The 16,432-nt window shown below is 43.4% G+C and overlaps 1 protein-coding gene across 1 annotated transcript; it reads left to right on the top strand.

Annotated features, from left to right (window-relative positions):
* The first annotated feature begins 114 nt into the window (after positions 1-114).
* Positions 115-15,691, top strand: hhipl2 (HHIP like 2). The gene is made up of 9 exons (XM_020713821.2): positions 115-679; positions 1,497-2,149; positions 4,401-4,544; positions 6,694-7,025; positions 7,113-7,239; positions 7,359-7,504; positions 7,583-7,664; positions 13,530-13,612; positions 14,759-15,691. Exons 1-9 carry the CDS (start codon positions 320-322, stop codon positions 15,292-15,294), a joined length of 2,463 nt encoding a protein of 820 aa, XP_020569480.1. The 5' UTR covers positions 115-319; the 3' UTR covers positions 15,295-15,691.
* The last annotated feature ends 741 nt before the right edge of the window (positions 15,692-16,432 follow it).

The raw sequence follows: 16,432 nt of genomic DNA, 5'->3' as shown, positions 1-16,432 counted from the left end.
TTTTCTCCCGTGCGTGTGCTGGAGAGGGGGGTAATAATCATCCAACGTGCTTGCGCACGAGCACGAAAAAGCGCAGTAAGGGACCGGGAAAAGCCCGGATAACCTTCAGATTTAGAATTTTCATGAACACCGTCAACAGTCGCCTTTATTACAGAGGCTGCTGCGACGCATCCTGTTTCCAAAAAGGGGCGAGACGCAAACACACGATGGGCTACACCTCCGCCAGCATGCTTGGAGTTACGCGGGCACACGAGTGCACGCGCACAGTTGCCGGTATAAAGCAGAGCAAACACGGAGGTCCTCAACATGACACGCGGAAATGATGCGAGAGCGAAACTCCTGTCCACGCCGGAGAAGCGCGCGCTGCGCGTCTTTACGCGCAGCTGCACCACCCAGGTCGGTCCAGAGGACGCAGACGCTGCCTGAGGTGAAGCTGAGCGCGTCAGTCGTGCTGCTCCTTCAGGTCTTCGCGGCTTCCGCGCATCCGCAATGCCTGGACTTCCAGCCGCCGTTCAAGCCGCAGTGGCACCTGGAGTTCTGCGCGCAGTACGAGCAGTTTGGATGCTGCGACCAAAGAACCGACAATACGATCGCAGAGAGATACTGGAACATCATCGAGCTGCTGGAAGCGGCGGGGCAGGATCTCTGCGAAGACATGCTGAAGGAAGTCATGTGTCAGGTGAGCCTGCAGTCAACCCCCAGGTTAACCCTTGTGCTATCTTAGATGACCCCCCCTACATTGAGGTGTTCTCCCTACCATGACAAAGGTGGATAAAGGTGGAAAGATTTCATGTAATCCATGGACACCAGTGAAGATCGCAAATCATCGAAGAAAAAAGGTTCAGAGCACTGTCTAGTGGGTCTAGATGACCCAACTCCAAACGTTAAAGTGCCTAGGATAGAACAAGGGTTAAACAAACCACTGCAGCTCCGGGCAGTCACAGTCAGGACAGCACTATATCACATTTTAAACGATTTTTTGTAAAGCAATTTGCAGAAAACGTTTATTTTAATAATGGATAAAAGTGCGTTACACAGTTTGAGAATTGTTTAATTTGTCCCACTGTAACTCTAGCTACGCTCTAATAGTCCCGCCCACAACTCAGAGGGGAATTTCTAATGAACACAGAAACTATGTCCTGGAAAACGACACAGGTTTTTGGATTTAGGCTAAAAACGGCATAATCATCAGTAAAAGACCACTGGGAACGCTTTGAAAATCGATCAAAAGACAATCGGAACGGGTCTTTAAGCTTGCTTTGAATATCATACACACCTGGCTGCTGTTGGTCTGAATCATCTGCAGCAGTCTGATGTGATGACCAAGCCGCTCACGGGTCCTTTGAGACCCACGCGAAGATAGTAAATTACTCTGCTGTTATATTTTGAGGAGTTCCTGTTCATTTCAGTGACTATGTGTGAATAAATCATAACTGCAGAGCCTTATGCTTCAGACCGGCTCTTTACATGTGAACTTTTCTTGCATTTTCATGCAGGAGTGCTCCCCTTATGCTGCCCACCTGTACGATGCGGAGGACCCTCACACGCCCGTCAGAGAGCTGCCGGGTCTGTGCGTCGGCTTCTGCTCGGAGCTCCATGGCAAGTGCCGCCATGTGCTGAAATATTTGACTGCAAACCGGCTGCTGCTGGACACGAGTGAGCGGGACGTGTCCACATTTTGCAGTATGGTTGACCTGCCCGACCAGGATTATTGCTACCCCAATGTTCTCAGCAGCCCTGACCTCAACAGCAACCTGGGGCAGGTGCTGGAGGATCCGCGGGGCTGTCTCCAGGTGTGTTTGACGGAGGTTGCCAACGGTCTGAGGAACCCGGTGCTGATGCTGCACAGCGGGGATGACACACACCGAATGTTCATCGCAGAGCAGGTGGGCTTCGTGTGGGTTTACCTGCGGGACGGCAGCCGGCTGGAGCAGCCCTTCCTGGACTTGAGCGGGGAGGTGCTGACCACCCCGTGGCTGGGGGATGAGAGAGGCTTCCTGGGCATGGCCTTCCATCCAAAGTACCGGGACAACGGACGCTTTTTCATCTACTACTCCATCCAGGTTCACAGCAAGGTGGAGAAGATAAGGATCAGCGAGATGAAGGTGTCTGTGTCGGACATGAACATGGCAGACCCTCACTCAGAGAGGTGAGGCTGCATCTGTCCCTGTCAGGAGTCGGGGAGGGGGGTGCGCTTTAGGAATGTGCCTGTGGGGCTCACAGAGTTCTGATCTGCTGCCAGGTGAGCGCCTGCGCAGACAGAAGCCTCTGTTGACCGCCAGCAGACGTGTGCTGCTTTATGGGCGGAACTTTCCCCTGCACGTACCCTGACTGACAGACCACTTTCACCTATTGATCCAGGAAATTCTGAAGTCCCAAATTAGCCAGGTGGTGGTTAACTGCTGACTGTGTTTGCTGAAACTAAAAAGGAGCTGGACTTCGGGCACGTTCACACTTTTATTTTCAGGCTGAAAGATCGGATCCAATCATTATGTTTAAGTTAGGTCTTTAACTTTAACATAAGGTTAAAGTCTTTAACGTTAAGTCTTTAACTTGAGGTGTGAGAAGATCACCCCACCCTCATTCTGTGGTAGTTTTATCTGTTCATGTTTTTCACATTTTTGAGTTTACATGTTCTCCTTGTCCATGTGTAGGTTCTCTCTGAGCCCCCAGCTTCCTCCCACTGTCCAAAAACATGCTTCATGGTTAATTGGCATCTTTAAATTACCCCAGGTGTGTGGGTGGCTGTATGACCCTGGGACAGACTGGCAACCTGTCGCCAAACCGTAGCTGAGTTGGTTGCATCACCCCAGAGACCACGAAAGGGATTCAGCGGGTTTTGAAAATAGATGGAGGGAGGATGGGGTTATGATGAGCACTGTTATCTTTCAGCATGAAGACCCTGGTTCATACTGAATCTAAATTCATCCCCTTTTGCATGCATGCAGGGATTGTCTGTCTGTCTGTCTGTCTGTCTACGTGAGTCTATGTGGTGACGTCTGCAGTGTGTGTGTGTGTGTGTGTGCGTGGTGGGGGGGGGGGTTAGTAAGGTGCGTTTAGACAGGAATCTGAGTGGTGGTCCAGTGACCGTCGTCTCTCCTTTTTAGGGCAGCACCACTGAAGCTGACCTCAGACTGAGTGAGCCGATCTGAGAGCCCAGCTCTGATGTTCTGGGTTCCTCTGAGCCTGACCACACGTCTGTCATGAGTCCAGAAACACTCCGAAAACTCTGTATATCGTAAAAGTGCAGATTAGAGGCTTAAAGGTAAATTAGGATTATTGTTGGTAAAATCAGGAAACTACTGATTAGATTGGTTGCAAAGTTCTTTTTTTAAGTGCATAATTACACAGTAGCTGACAGACATAAAACCAAACTATTTAGATCCAACATTCATTTTTGGAATTTCTTTTATAAACCTGTTCGTTTTTTTTTCATGATTGAATTGAATTTTTTTAAACAGCTGTTTTTTTAACCCCAAAATTAGCTATAAAATTCTTTAAATAAAATTAATAGTTAAATAATAGTTTTTGAAAAGCCCTGCATGAGGCTGGTGACCTGGTCAGGGCGAACTGCGGTGGGGATAAGCTCCAGCAACCCAGTGACCCCCGAAAGGAGTTCAGTCCGTTTAGAAGATTGATGGATGGCTTTGTGAAAATTACTTGAAGACGTGTAAATAAGGGAAGTAAAACTAGTCAAGAAGTTTCCAAATTCTAGACATATGGAGCATAAATAATGTTTGGTAGCTCCAGGAATGATATTCATCAACATGCTTCCCTTTGGAGCAGCGCAAGTCATATTTTTAAAAGTGTCCTTTGGGAAAATGTGACCAGTCGAGACAAGCCAGCTTCTCCAGCCCTTACGTGGAAGAGCCTTTCGTAGAAGTGCTACTTTTTTCACAGTTTTTTGACACAAACGAATGTTTCTGCTCATTATGCAATTACAGACGAAATGTCTTTAAATTAAACCTGGTTTTGCAGCTGACAGCGTTCCTGCTGGTTAATGAAACCTGTCAAGTGTTTGGTTCAAACTGTTCCTCACAGCTGGGAAACATCAGTGTCCTGTCATCCTGGTTTCACACCAGCCAGTCATGCGATATTACTTTAGGATTATCCATAAGAACAGACGCTAACACATCAAGATAAAAGCTATAAACCCGTGGAACTGGCTTGTCACAGCTGGCTGAATGCAGCAAATTGCAGACAAAAAAGTCCTAGTTTTTCCATTGAGGGACAAATAAAGGATGACTCAATACTATTATCTCAAGGAAACTACATACAAATAATTCAGCAGCTGCACAGGACAACCAAAACAAACCAGTACCAGGGTGTCTGCATTCAGAAAGCTTAAACCAAAGCTGCCTTCCCCTTTGTGACCCCTTTACTGTTATTTTCACCTCCAGAGTCATTTTAGAAATCGACGAACCTGCTGCAAACCACAACGGGGGCCAGCTGTTGTTTGGTCTAGACGGATATTTGTACATCTTCACTGGAGATGGAGGGAAGGCCGGAGATCCGTTTGGGAAGTTCGGAAACTCACAGAACAAGTAAGAATCTTTGGTTTCTTCCTGCAGAGCAAATGTGAGGAAAGGAGCTGACGAACGTGAAGACATTTTTTCATTAGTGCTCATGGATTACTCTTGAAAGTCTTCAAAGAAAACATGAGAGATAGATCACAGATGACTGTCTGGAGGTCAACCATCACTCAGAGCTTTAGTCACATCCACACGTCAGATTGTAACGGTGACCAGGAGAGAAGAAAGGTAAACTAACGTTCTCCTGCAAAATCATTTTTTGAACTTTTAGGTGTATCATAATGTTCATTCCTCACAAAAAGAAACCCCAAAGCGGTATTTTGATCCGTTCTAGCATTTCTGAGTATTCCTCTAAAAACCTGCTCTCTGAGAACCAGCCCCTCCCAACCCACAAAAACGAGTGGGTTTTCACATTGTGATGAAGATAAGTGAGAACCGACCCTTCCAGGAAGAGTCTGCACTACCAGCACCACAAGATACGCACATCCATTTCTGGAAAAGTTTGGATGTTGTTTTTTTTAGTTTGTGAGGTGCAGACACGCTGCTGAGTCCTCTCACTTCAGGAGAAAATAACTAATATTTCAAAAAAATGTGTTTTTTGTGTGCCAAAGGGTAATATTTGATCAAATACATGGATATTGTTTATTATAATAGGCTTAAAAATAGTATGGTATGGGCCAGGGATGCTCACACTTTTTTGCCATGTGAGGTACTTTTGAGTGGACAATGTCTTGAAGATTTACCTGTGTACATACATACATACATACATACATACATACATACATACATATATATATATAAATACACACACACACTATTAGTAAATGTTTGTTAAATATTTGTTTATTTGTTACATGTTTTTGTCCATTGTTGTTTAAATACTGCTGATTAGAAACTACACAGTAAGATTACACAAAAATACTTTTGTATTAACAGATATGGCGTTTTATTACAAAGACAGAAAGCAGAGACTATCGCTCTGTTGTAAACCGTGCAATGCGGGGAGCATGGCATGACCTCGTATTTATTGGGGGAGAACCGCAAAGCTGACAGCAGGAAGAGACACGCGGGGCGGCTCAAAACAAACACTCTGGTTGTCCGGAGTGACTCTTCTCCCGGGGACTTGACGTGCTGCGGTCAGAAAACGACTTTCTGATGACAGACAGAATTTGCGCTCAGTGAATTTTAACATGCGTCTGCAGTGACGTATGTATTAGAAGATGTCCGATTGGCCGTTCTGCATGTCAATCAAGTCCTGTACTTCTTGGTGAGGATTTTGATTGGCTGGTGGATTGTTTAGAAGTGCTTTTTTTTGTTGTTATATAACTTTGCTGGCCTGCGATCTACCCTCATGTCCTTGAAGATCGACCGGTCGATCGCGATCGACGAAATGAGAATGGTATAGGCTATTTAAGCCACCATCTTTTTTGTGATATGGACACCGTTGTGTTGGAGCGATACAAAGAAGTGACTGATCCAAATCAAAATGAGTCAACGTTTCAAACACACCTGAACCACTGTCGCCAATCAGTAGTGAGGTTGCTGGAAGGCCACACCCCTACCACTGAAAGAGGGCTACATGAAATCTATCAATCAAACGTTTTGAATAATCGATGAAAGACCACATACTTTTGTTGAAGCATCTGATTGGTCACTTAATAACTAGAATAAGTTGAACAACACAAATAAAAAATCATGAAAAAAAGAGAATGATCAAGAACATGTTTAAAAAAGGTATCAGAGCAAGAACGGTTATTCTGACCAATAGAAGGACTGAGTAGTAGTTTTTTTTTTTATCTCTATAGATGTCTGTGGGATTTTGGCTTCTTGAAACCAGTGGGTACTTCCTGTTTGGAATTGCGAGGGGGGAGAAGTCACCTACTCCAGTTCTTATATACAGTCGATGATTTCCACTCATCTCAACTGACTTCACAAGACTATCTTAGGGGGGAAAGAAGCTTATGCTCCAGGAAAGGACCCCCCAGCCTTACCAGAGCAACCGCTCCTTTTGCTTCTCAACTTGTGTTTTTTTCTGCCTTTGCTTTTCTGACATCATTTGTTTTTGTTTACAATACTGCAGGTCGCTTGTTTTCCCCTGGTTCTCCTTAATCAGATCGTTTGCAGATGAAGCTTGACGGTTCGGTTTCTTTTCACTCCCCAGAAGTGCACTGCTGGGAAAAGTTCTCCGTGTGGATGTGGACAGAAGAACCCCCGCTGGAAGGCAGTATGAAATCCCCCCTGACAACCCCTTTCTTGACGACCCAACTGCCCGGCCAGAGGTGTTTGCTTTTGGGGTCCGGAACATGTGGCGCTGCTCGGTGGACAGAGGGGATCCAGTGAGCCAGTACGGCAGGGGTCGGATCTTCTGCGGAGACGTCGGTCAAAACCGTTACGAGGAGATCGACATCATTGTGAACGGGGGGAACTACGGATGGAGGGCCAAAGAGGGTTTTGAGTGCTATGATATCAAACTGTGCCACAACTCCTCCCTGAGTAGGTGTTTCTTTTTCTTTTCATGCCACCCATGATCCTCCCACCAACTATTCTCAGTACCGACTGTCATGGTTCTGTTGCTTTCAGATGACATCCCACCTATATTTGCCTACAGTCATCATATCGGGAAGTCAGTGACAGGGGGGTATGTGTACAGAGGCTGTGAATCCCCCAACCTCAATGCCCTGTACTTTTTTGGAGACTTTATGAGTGGGTATGTTGATTTTCCCTCAGCCTCTTATTCATTCATCTATGTGTGCCCCTTACCCTTCTGTTCTTACCAGATGAATATTAGAATTTTGTGGAGAAGGTAAAGTTCTGAACTGCTCTCAGGCGAATCATGGCACTAGAAGAAGATAAACCCTCTGGGATATGGAAGGAAAGGAGGGTCTGCATGGGCGACACCATCACCTGCTCCTTTCCTGGACTCATCAATCACTACCACAAGTACATCATCTCCTTTGCTGAGGACGAAGCAGGTAACGTTTGACGCCCTCCGCCTCTGCCCCTCCCCTCTGTGTGTGAGGGGAGAACAGTAAGGTTTTTCTGGTTTTCAGGAGAGCTGTACTTTTTGGCAACATCGTACCCTAGCGCCATGTCCCCCACAGGAACTGTGTTCAAGTTTGTGGACCCCTCCAGGTAAAAAGCCACAGCACATGCACTTAAGATTCAGAAACTCAGAAGGAGGCACAGGTAGTTCAAGAAAGTAATTAACTGGATGTCAGGTGAAGAAGCCTTAAGCATGACCGTAACCTCCTCAACAACCAGCAGCACACAGTCTGCCAGGATAGTTACAGTGGAACTCTGTGATGAGAACAGGATCCAGAACATAAATTAGTAGGAATCCACAAAAACCCTCCCTATGTCCACACCAATGTCTCTGGGTGGACCATGGAGCTTGAACACACGCTGAAAAAGATACTCTGTTGTTTCCTTAGCCAAAGGTGGTTTGGAAAAAACATTTAAGCAAAACAACAAGAGGAAAACAACCCAGAGAACCTGAAAAGTCTATGTCAAAGTTCATGGAAACGTGTGTCCACATGTGTTCATTCACAGTTTTGATGCCTTCAGTGTGAATCTACAATTTTCGTAGTCATGAAAATAAAGAAAACTCCTTGAATGAGAAGGTGTGTCCAAACTTTTGGTCTGTACTGTAGGAGGCGAGCATCTAACTGAAAAGGGCTCCATCCAATTGGTCAATGATGTAAAGGGATTTGTTAGATTTGTTACATACTTCAATCTGCCATAAGATTTTTTGAGCACATTTAAGGTTACCATTTATTGCATTTTTTGCCGACTTTTGTGATATGCGTATTGCCCAGCTTGATATTGCGATGACAATAAATTTGCGATTTATTGTGCAGGCCTAAAGGCTACCATCAGTACAGTAACACACTACGCTGCTAGACCCTGCAGTGCCAGACGTGTCCCTCTACTAAAACCAGTACATGTGCAAGCATGTCTAACGTTTGCTAGAGAGCGTTTGGATGATCCAGAAGAGGATTTGTTGTGTTTGGAGGAGAAAGAGGGCTGAGTTGCATCCAAAGAACACCAAACCTACTGTAAAGCATGGGGGTGGAATCATCATGCTTTGGGGGTGTTTTTCAGCAAAGGGACCAGGACGACTGATCAGTGTAAAAGAAAGAATGAATGGGGCAGTGTATGGTCAGATTTTAAGTGAATACCTCCTTCCATCAGCAAGGGCACTGAAAATGAAACGTGTCTGGGTCTTTCAGCATGACAACCATCCCAAACACACTGCCCGGGTAACAAAAGAATGGCTTTGTTAAATGCATTTCAGGGTTCTGGAATGGCCTAGCCAGTCTCCAGATCTCAACCCCATAGAAAATCTTTGGAGGGAGTTGAAAGTCTGTTGCCCAGCGACACCCCAAAACATCACTGCTCTAGAGGAGATCTGCATGGAGGAATGGGCGAAAATACCAGCAAAAGTTTGCGAAAACCTTGTGAAGACTTACAGAAAACATTTGACTGCTGCTCATTGCCAACAAAGGGAATATAACAAAGTATTCAGTTGAACTTTTGTAATTGACCAAATACTTCTTTTCCACCATAATTTGAAAACAAATTCTTTAAAAATTAGACAATGGGATTTTTCTGATTTTTTTTCTCTCATTTTGACTCTCTTGAGGTAAACCTATGATAAAAATTACAGGCCTCCCTCATTTTTTTAAGTGGGAGAACTTGCACAATTGGTGACTGACTAAATACTTTTTGCCACACTGTACATAGCACTTATCTACCTTGCCTTAAGGCCCATAGTGCTTTACAGTCACAGTGCTATTTACCTATTCCCACACACAATTAACACACCGAACTGCTGCCGAACTGGGGCCAACCTATGACCAGCAGGAGCATTGCTCAATCTTGCCCAGGTACAATTTGACACATGGGTGGGCAAGGTGGGAACCGAACTTTCAATACTTCAATCAGAGGTCGACCACTTTACCTCTGCAGCATGGCTGCCTCCCAACCATAACCTCAACCACACTGCCTTGTATTGTAAGATAGGATTGGAAATGAGAAAGACAAGACCAAGTAGGAACCTTATATGAAAGCCTCATTGGAATGTAGTACATAAAGTTTCTGGAGGACAGCTGGAATAAACAGTAGTGTTGGTAAGAAACCATGACCTCACCCTGAATATTCACAAATGCAGCTGTCTGCCAAGTTCCAATTAATAAAATAAACTCTGGTATGGGATTACAGGGGTCATCTCCATCCTGAAGATACAGGGCGGCCACCTTATTTCCTGGATGACATGAAAAGGGAAAACCAGAAAACCTAGTCAAAGGGTCTATATCATGCTATTCTTAGGCACTTCAGAGTAAACTATATCCATATACACGTATTACCTTTGGCACACTAAAGACACTTTGTTAAATCAAATATTAGTTGTTTTCGTAGGTAATTTTCCTACCTGGAAGTAAAGCGGCATTCACACCGAACACGATTCACACGTCAAGTTCGCGTTGGTAGCCCGACTTTCTTTTGATTCAAGATTCAAGAAGATTTATTTGTCATTGTCAGTGAAACAACGAAAATACATTTGGAGCATCAACAAAAAACAGGCACTCAGTTCAATTCACCAAATAAATGCCAAATAAATAAATAAATAACCAAAGTGCAGCATCAGTACAAAAGGGAAGACAGCAGGGACTAAACATGAAAGAACTGTAAATAAGTAAATAAGACATTAAATAAGACATTCAGTGTACACAAGATCTTAAATTAGTAGCAGCAATGCAAAGTCCAGTTTCACAGTGTGCTCAGATGAGGAGATGGGGGGGCAGCAGTTGCTGGGAGGGACTGTTCAGCAGCCGCACAGCCTGTGGATAAAGGCTGTTGCTCAGTCTGGTTGTTTTGGCCTTAATAGACCTGTACCTCCTTCCTGAGGGCAGCAGATGGAAGAGGTGGTGGACTGGATGGTGCTGGTCATGCAGGATGTTGTGGACTCTCTTTAGGCAGCGGGTGGTGTAGAGACTACTCATCTCTGGGAGAGTGGTCCCAATGACTTTCCCCACTGTTTTCACCACCCGTTGGAGTCTTTGCTGATCAGCCTTTGTGCAGCTATTAGGAAACCAAATGTCAGAACACTGCTGATGGCACAGTTATAGAAGTTCACCATCAGCTGCCTGGAGATTTTTGCTGTCTTTAGTTTCCTCAGGCAGTACAAGTGTTGTTGGGCCTTGCCCACCACTGAGGCAGTGTGTGGACCCCAGGATAGGTCTTCAGTCATTGTGACCCCCAGAAATTCAAAACTGGTCACCCTCTCCACCATCTCCGTGCCATTGGAAAGTGGCTGGCGGTTCTTACTGCATCTCCGGAAGTCAACAATAATTTCCTTGGTCTTTGTGATGTTTAGGACCAGGTCAAGCTATGTTCTACACTTGATGATGAATACCACCAACCTCGTGTAAAACTGGTTCCAGTAGTAAATCAACAGTGCTATCGGACAGTTTCTAAGGGGTAAAGAAGTAGTTTTGTGTTTATTTGAAACCCAAAACTACCTGGGACGTGCTTTTTCAACTTTAGAGATTGTAATTTGTGAGGTCTTCAGAGAGCTTTGAGAAAATAACAACCCCAAAAATAAAATCCCCATCTTTTGCCAGTCTATTTGAAGAATTTGATTTCAGGGCCGAGGCATGTCTTCATGTCTGGGGTCATGAGACTTTCCTTTATTGTCATGATGGAAAAAAGATAAATATAAAGTTCCCAAGGAGAATGATCAGATCCTTCTCAAGGTTAGCTTTAAACTCCACGCACTTATCGCATCATAAACACGTCACCGACCAAAGCAGAGTCCCTGATTGGTTGAGCAATGCATTTCTTTACCAATGTTCAGATTTTTGAACTCTCAATGTGCCAAATTGCGTTGCAAGGTCCAAAATGCGCTGCTACAGTGTGCCGTGCCCCATGCTCAAATCGTGCCGCAGGGGCTCACATCGCGTCTGTACATTGACTTGGTATCAAAACTGGATGCCCCTGACGAATGCAAATCATGTTTGGTGTCAACGCGGCTTAAAAATGCATAGTTTGCCTCACACATAACTTTCTTATGGGTGTTGAACCTCCCCCTTAACTCTTCTATCTTAATGTCAGATGAACAAGCGTTTAAGGAGCCTCAGAGGACCAGCTGCATAAAAGCAGCTTCTCATAAATGCATCATTTTAGACTATAACTCATCTGCAACCATCTGACTCAGATTTAGATGAAACAGCAAAAAACACGTGCAGACACAAGCTGCTGGCCTAAATCCAGTAACTATCAATGCATGCGGCTGTTGTTCAGTGGTTTGTTCTGTTCAGGTTATTCTCTCTGTGGTTCTGATGGACACTAACACAGCTGGTAGCTCTAGCTGTAGATGGAAACAACGCACTCAACTTGTTTTTTAGATTGAACAGCTTCTGTCCAGGTTGAGATGTGGACCATCAAGTTGAACACATGGGGCTTTATATGGTTTGTCCTTTGTACAGCTGACAACACTGACTGTTTGATGTTTTCTGTGTCTCCTTCACTATCATCAATGAGCTTGAGGAAATCCAAACTCTAAATGTTTACAACCTTATCATTCCGGTCAATCTCTGATCGCAGGTTTGGTTCCAGCCTTGCCCACCTATGTGTCAAAATGTCCTTGGGCAAGACACTGAAGCCCACATTGGTGGTTATGGGTTGGCGTCATTGTAGTGCCTTAATCACATGCACATGTTTGGGCGTTGACCCGTACAGTGCTGCATGTTTTTGGGTTGTCCAGCCCGTAGAAGGTTGTAAAGAGGTGCGGTCGCGTCTTTATGGAAGTGCAGGTGTGTCTTGCAGTTCCCTTGAGGCTCGTGAGACCACCTTAATGGACGTCATGAAAATGGAACTTACCATTGTGATGCGTGTGATAAGTGTGTCGTTAAGTATTTGTAAGGGTAATGGAAATTGCACACATGATGTGCAGGTGATGGTGTCGTACAGTTCCTTATGCCCCTCTAGTAATTTGTAAAGTGCGAATACTAGCTCCTTACTGACGCTTACTGACACATCACTTGTGCAAGTGATGTCCACAGAAACTACACTCTAATTGTCTAATTTCTTAAATTCTATAGTCAGTACCACACCCTTAATTACCCCCGCATGTTGTTTAGGTGTTTTCTACAACCTGTCGCCTGCAGCATGCTGGTAGAAAAAATGTTCATGAACATTTTGGCCCTATGGGCTCACAGAGTGGTCTGTGACCTTGATATTTCGTGCGGGCTTAAGGTAGCAGTGGATTTCTTTCAGTGTGTAAATGTGTGCGTGGGTAAATGTGACTAAAATGCTTTGGGAAAAGGGCTATATAAATATACACCTCTGTCATTTACCATTCCTCTGGATCTTTATTCTATGTATTTATTTGGACCTGGATCTGATCAGCCTTTCTAAAAAGCCCTTTGTTAACCTTCAGATGTTTCTTATAAGGAGAGTGGGATGGAAAGAGGGCTCCTAAACAACCTCCAGATGCCACTGCAGCACCCTTGAACACAATCATAAAGAACTGCACAACACTTCAGAACGACTGTGACATTTTCTGGTACTGTGTTTGTATTTCTGACAGGAAAACAGAAATATCTCATTACACTGGGGGATTTTTCGACCTTTGAATACTTTTGCTGAAAATTTGTTCTTTTACTGTTTCACAGCAGACGCAGTTGTTCGTCTGACTGAGGTATCTCTGTGGATTTACTGCACGTCACCGCGATGTATTCATGTGCTCAAACTGATCCTGAAGACAGCTTTCACAATATTAACTATTATAGGCGTTAAGCCTCAGTTTAGAAACGAAATGTTTAGCGCCTCAGGAAAATAATGACTGACAGATCAAACCGCGGCTCAGCTCCAGCTCAGGTTGTTACGTTTTTAAGTCTCCTTCCAATTCCTAGAAAGAGTATGGAAAAATCTGTGTCAATTATGTTTTTTACAACTTATTATGAAACAAGAAAGTTAACTTTTCATCTTCTTTAGGAGAGCCCCTCCAGGGAAATGCAAGCAGAAGCCTCTGCCGGTCAAAGTGAGGGGCAAGAAGTTTCCTTTTTCCCCCAAGGAAGGTGAGGCCCTCTCTGTTCTGTTTTCACACATTTGACATGAATATTTTGAGTTGTCTATGAACATGAAGTGTCAGTAAAGCCATTTCGTACTAACTGGTGGAAACTTGTACTGAACACTAAAGCTACCTTCACACCTCCTTTGGCAACACACGTTCAAGCCAACCTTTTCAATGAAAAGTCGATGTAAACATGCATATATGCGTCTTAAAAAAAAACAAAAAAAAACAAAATGACAACGGCAGGTTGCCTAAGGAACCGAGCATTTGCAGTTGACCACATATATTTTTTGTATATATTTTATTTTTATTTTTATTATTGTGATTATTATTATTATTATTATTAGTAGTAGTAGTAGTAGTAGTATTTAATATTTATTTATTATGAATCTCATTTTCGATAATGATTTCAATAATAATTGTAATTATAATATTTAATAATTTAATATTCTTAATTAATTTAATATGAATGTCATTTTTTATGTCCTTTTTTGATGTTATATAGATTATTTCTGAATGTCGTTTTTTGCTGCCACAGATATATGAAATTTCCCCATTGTGGGATTAATAAAGTCATTATCATCATCATCATCATCTTACGCATTCAATACTCTCACGTTCGTAAATTACGCAATTTCAACACACAGCCATTGAACGCGTGTTGAAAGTTAAACCAGTTGAGCTTTGACCAATCAGGGACTTGGTATTGACATATGGATGGCTTCCCTTTTAATTCACGGATGTGCCAACTGTTGACAATTGATCCTGATGGAGAAATTAAAAACTGTAGTTTGTTCCTGGATGGAATTATATAACATCATGGACTAAACGTACATTCAAGACTGTGCATCACATGATCAGTGTGAGTGTAGCACGAGACTGACGTCTGGTTCTGAAAAGTTTTTTTCTGCAAAACAGAAAAAACAGCAAGTTTAAATGAATAATGAATCTTCTTCTTCTTACAAGACAAAAACATCAGGAAAGCATGTTCTTGTATCTTACTCTGATTTACTTTAAATATTGTTTATTTTCTTAAACCGTTATTATTTTCCCATGATTAAGTTTAAGTTTTGGATCAAATCTGTGGTTTTAAACCTGTTTGAAACAGTACAAAGCAGCTGTGAATTCTTGACATCTGTGCTATTTTCAGTGACCGTGCTGAAGACGAATGAAAAGCCCACACGACCCCCACCCAGACACTTCAAACTGACCACCAAACCCCCAGCCACAAGGGGCCAGCTCAAGCCCAAGCTCAAGCCCACCACAGCCAGCACCACAGTGGGGGACACCAAGCCCGTAAGCAACGCACCAAAGGTGGAGGACAAGAAGAAGAAAGCAGCCAAACCATGGAGCAGGGACAAGCCCCCGAAAAAGAAACTGAAGAACACACAGAGGAAGACAGACCCTGTAAAGAAGAGCCTCAAGAAAGCCCTTAAGTTGGATTCTGGGGGGGTCACAGCCCCAAACCAAGCTGTTACACAGAGTTCAAACAGCACCAATGGGCCTAAAACCCAAACAATACACTCCACAGGTAATCACCCGCGGAAGAAGGCGACAAAAAGGCCAACCAGTCAAAAGATTAAGAAGGAAAAGAGCGACACAGCCCCCCAAGAGAAAAACAAGGACAACAGGAAGAGAAGTAAACCAGCTCAAGTGAGAATCCAGAAAACTAGAGGAACTCTTTAACCTGTGTCTTTCTGATTTCACGGGGACTGAACTTTGTGTTTTAAAAGTCAGCGGGCAGAACCAACAACCCCTGATGCCCCATTTCCAAATTCAGCTGTGAAAGCATTGACCCCCTCATCAGATTTCAGCTGCAGGAAAAAAAAAATCTCTTTTTTGGGCATCTCCCAAAATACTGAGCTGGTCTTCTATAAAACAAAGCATGCATGTGCTGCGTGCACTTATGCATTTAATTACACACTTTCCTCTGTGTTTATTCCTGTCATAAAGTCATTTGCTGCATATCTGTATTTAGCTGTGAGGTCTATCTTTGGCCGTGCTCACAAAGCCCTGGAGATGGTTAACTGCTCTAATTTTACAGTCCATCAAAGTGTTCAAAATAAACATCCAAAGTGTCTGAGCTCCTCTGTAATTACGCAGCCCCGACCTTAGCCCTCCCCCCTCTGACTACGATCTGCGGTGCACGTCCACCTGCAAATTCCCCCAGTTCTGTTGTGTTTTTAGGCCTGTAAAGCCCAAAACATCTAAGAACGGAGAGAAAAACTCAACATTTTTTGAACTTTTTAAAAAAAAACTTTTAAAAATTCCTCAACAAAATGTTGCCATCATTTATTTATTAAATAGAATATATTAAATTAAAATCAATATGATTTAATTAAATATTTAGGTAATTTGGTAAGTTCGGTATCAATAAAATACCGGTATTTGTTTTAAATGCAAAAAAAACGTTGTCCACAACATTTGAGCATGTAGAGCATTTCTGGCAGATTTTCTTAAAATGAACTTTTTTTTTCACAGCTTGTTTCTTTCACAAAAGGAGTTTCTGTTCTTGTTCAAACAAAGATGCACTTTACACATCTCATAGTTGACATGAGAAGAGTCCAGGTGGGGTGCTTGCGTCTTTGTTGGGTTTGTTCGGTCTCTTGTGTCTTTGTTGGGTCACTCTGCAGCCTGGCCTTTACCAGACGGTTTTGGAAACGCTTCCTGATCGTTCACTATCAATCCACCTCTAGTTGATTGATAATCTGTTAGAGGGCAGAAAACATGTAGCAAATTATATCCAACAGGGTTTTGAGGAGGAGGTGTACAGCCAGTCCAAAAACATTATTTATAGGTTAATTATGACTCTAAATGGCCCTTA

This window comes from Oryzias latipes, chromosome 22 (genome assembly GCF_002234675.1).
Source record: "Oryzias latipes chromosome 22, ASM223467v1".
In the NCBI taxonomy this organism is placed as follows: domain Eukaryota; kingdom Metazoa; phylum Chordata; class Actinopteri; order Beloniformes; family Adrianichthyidae; genus Oryzias; species Oryzias latipes.
This window is presented reverse-complemented; position numbering and strand designations above follow the sequence as displayed.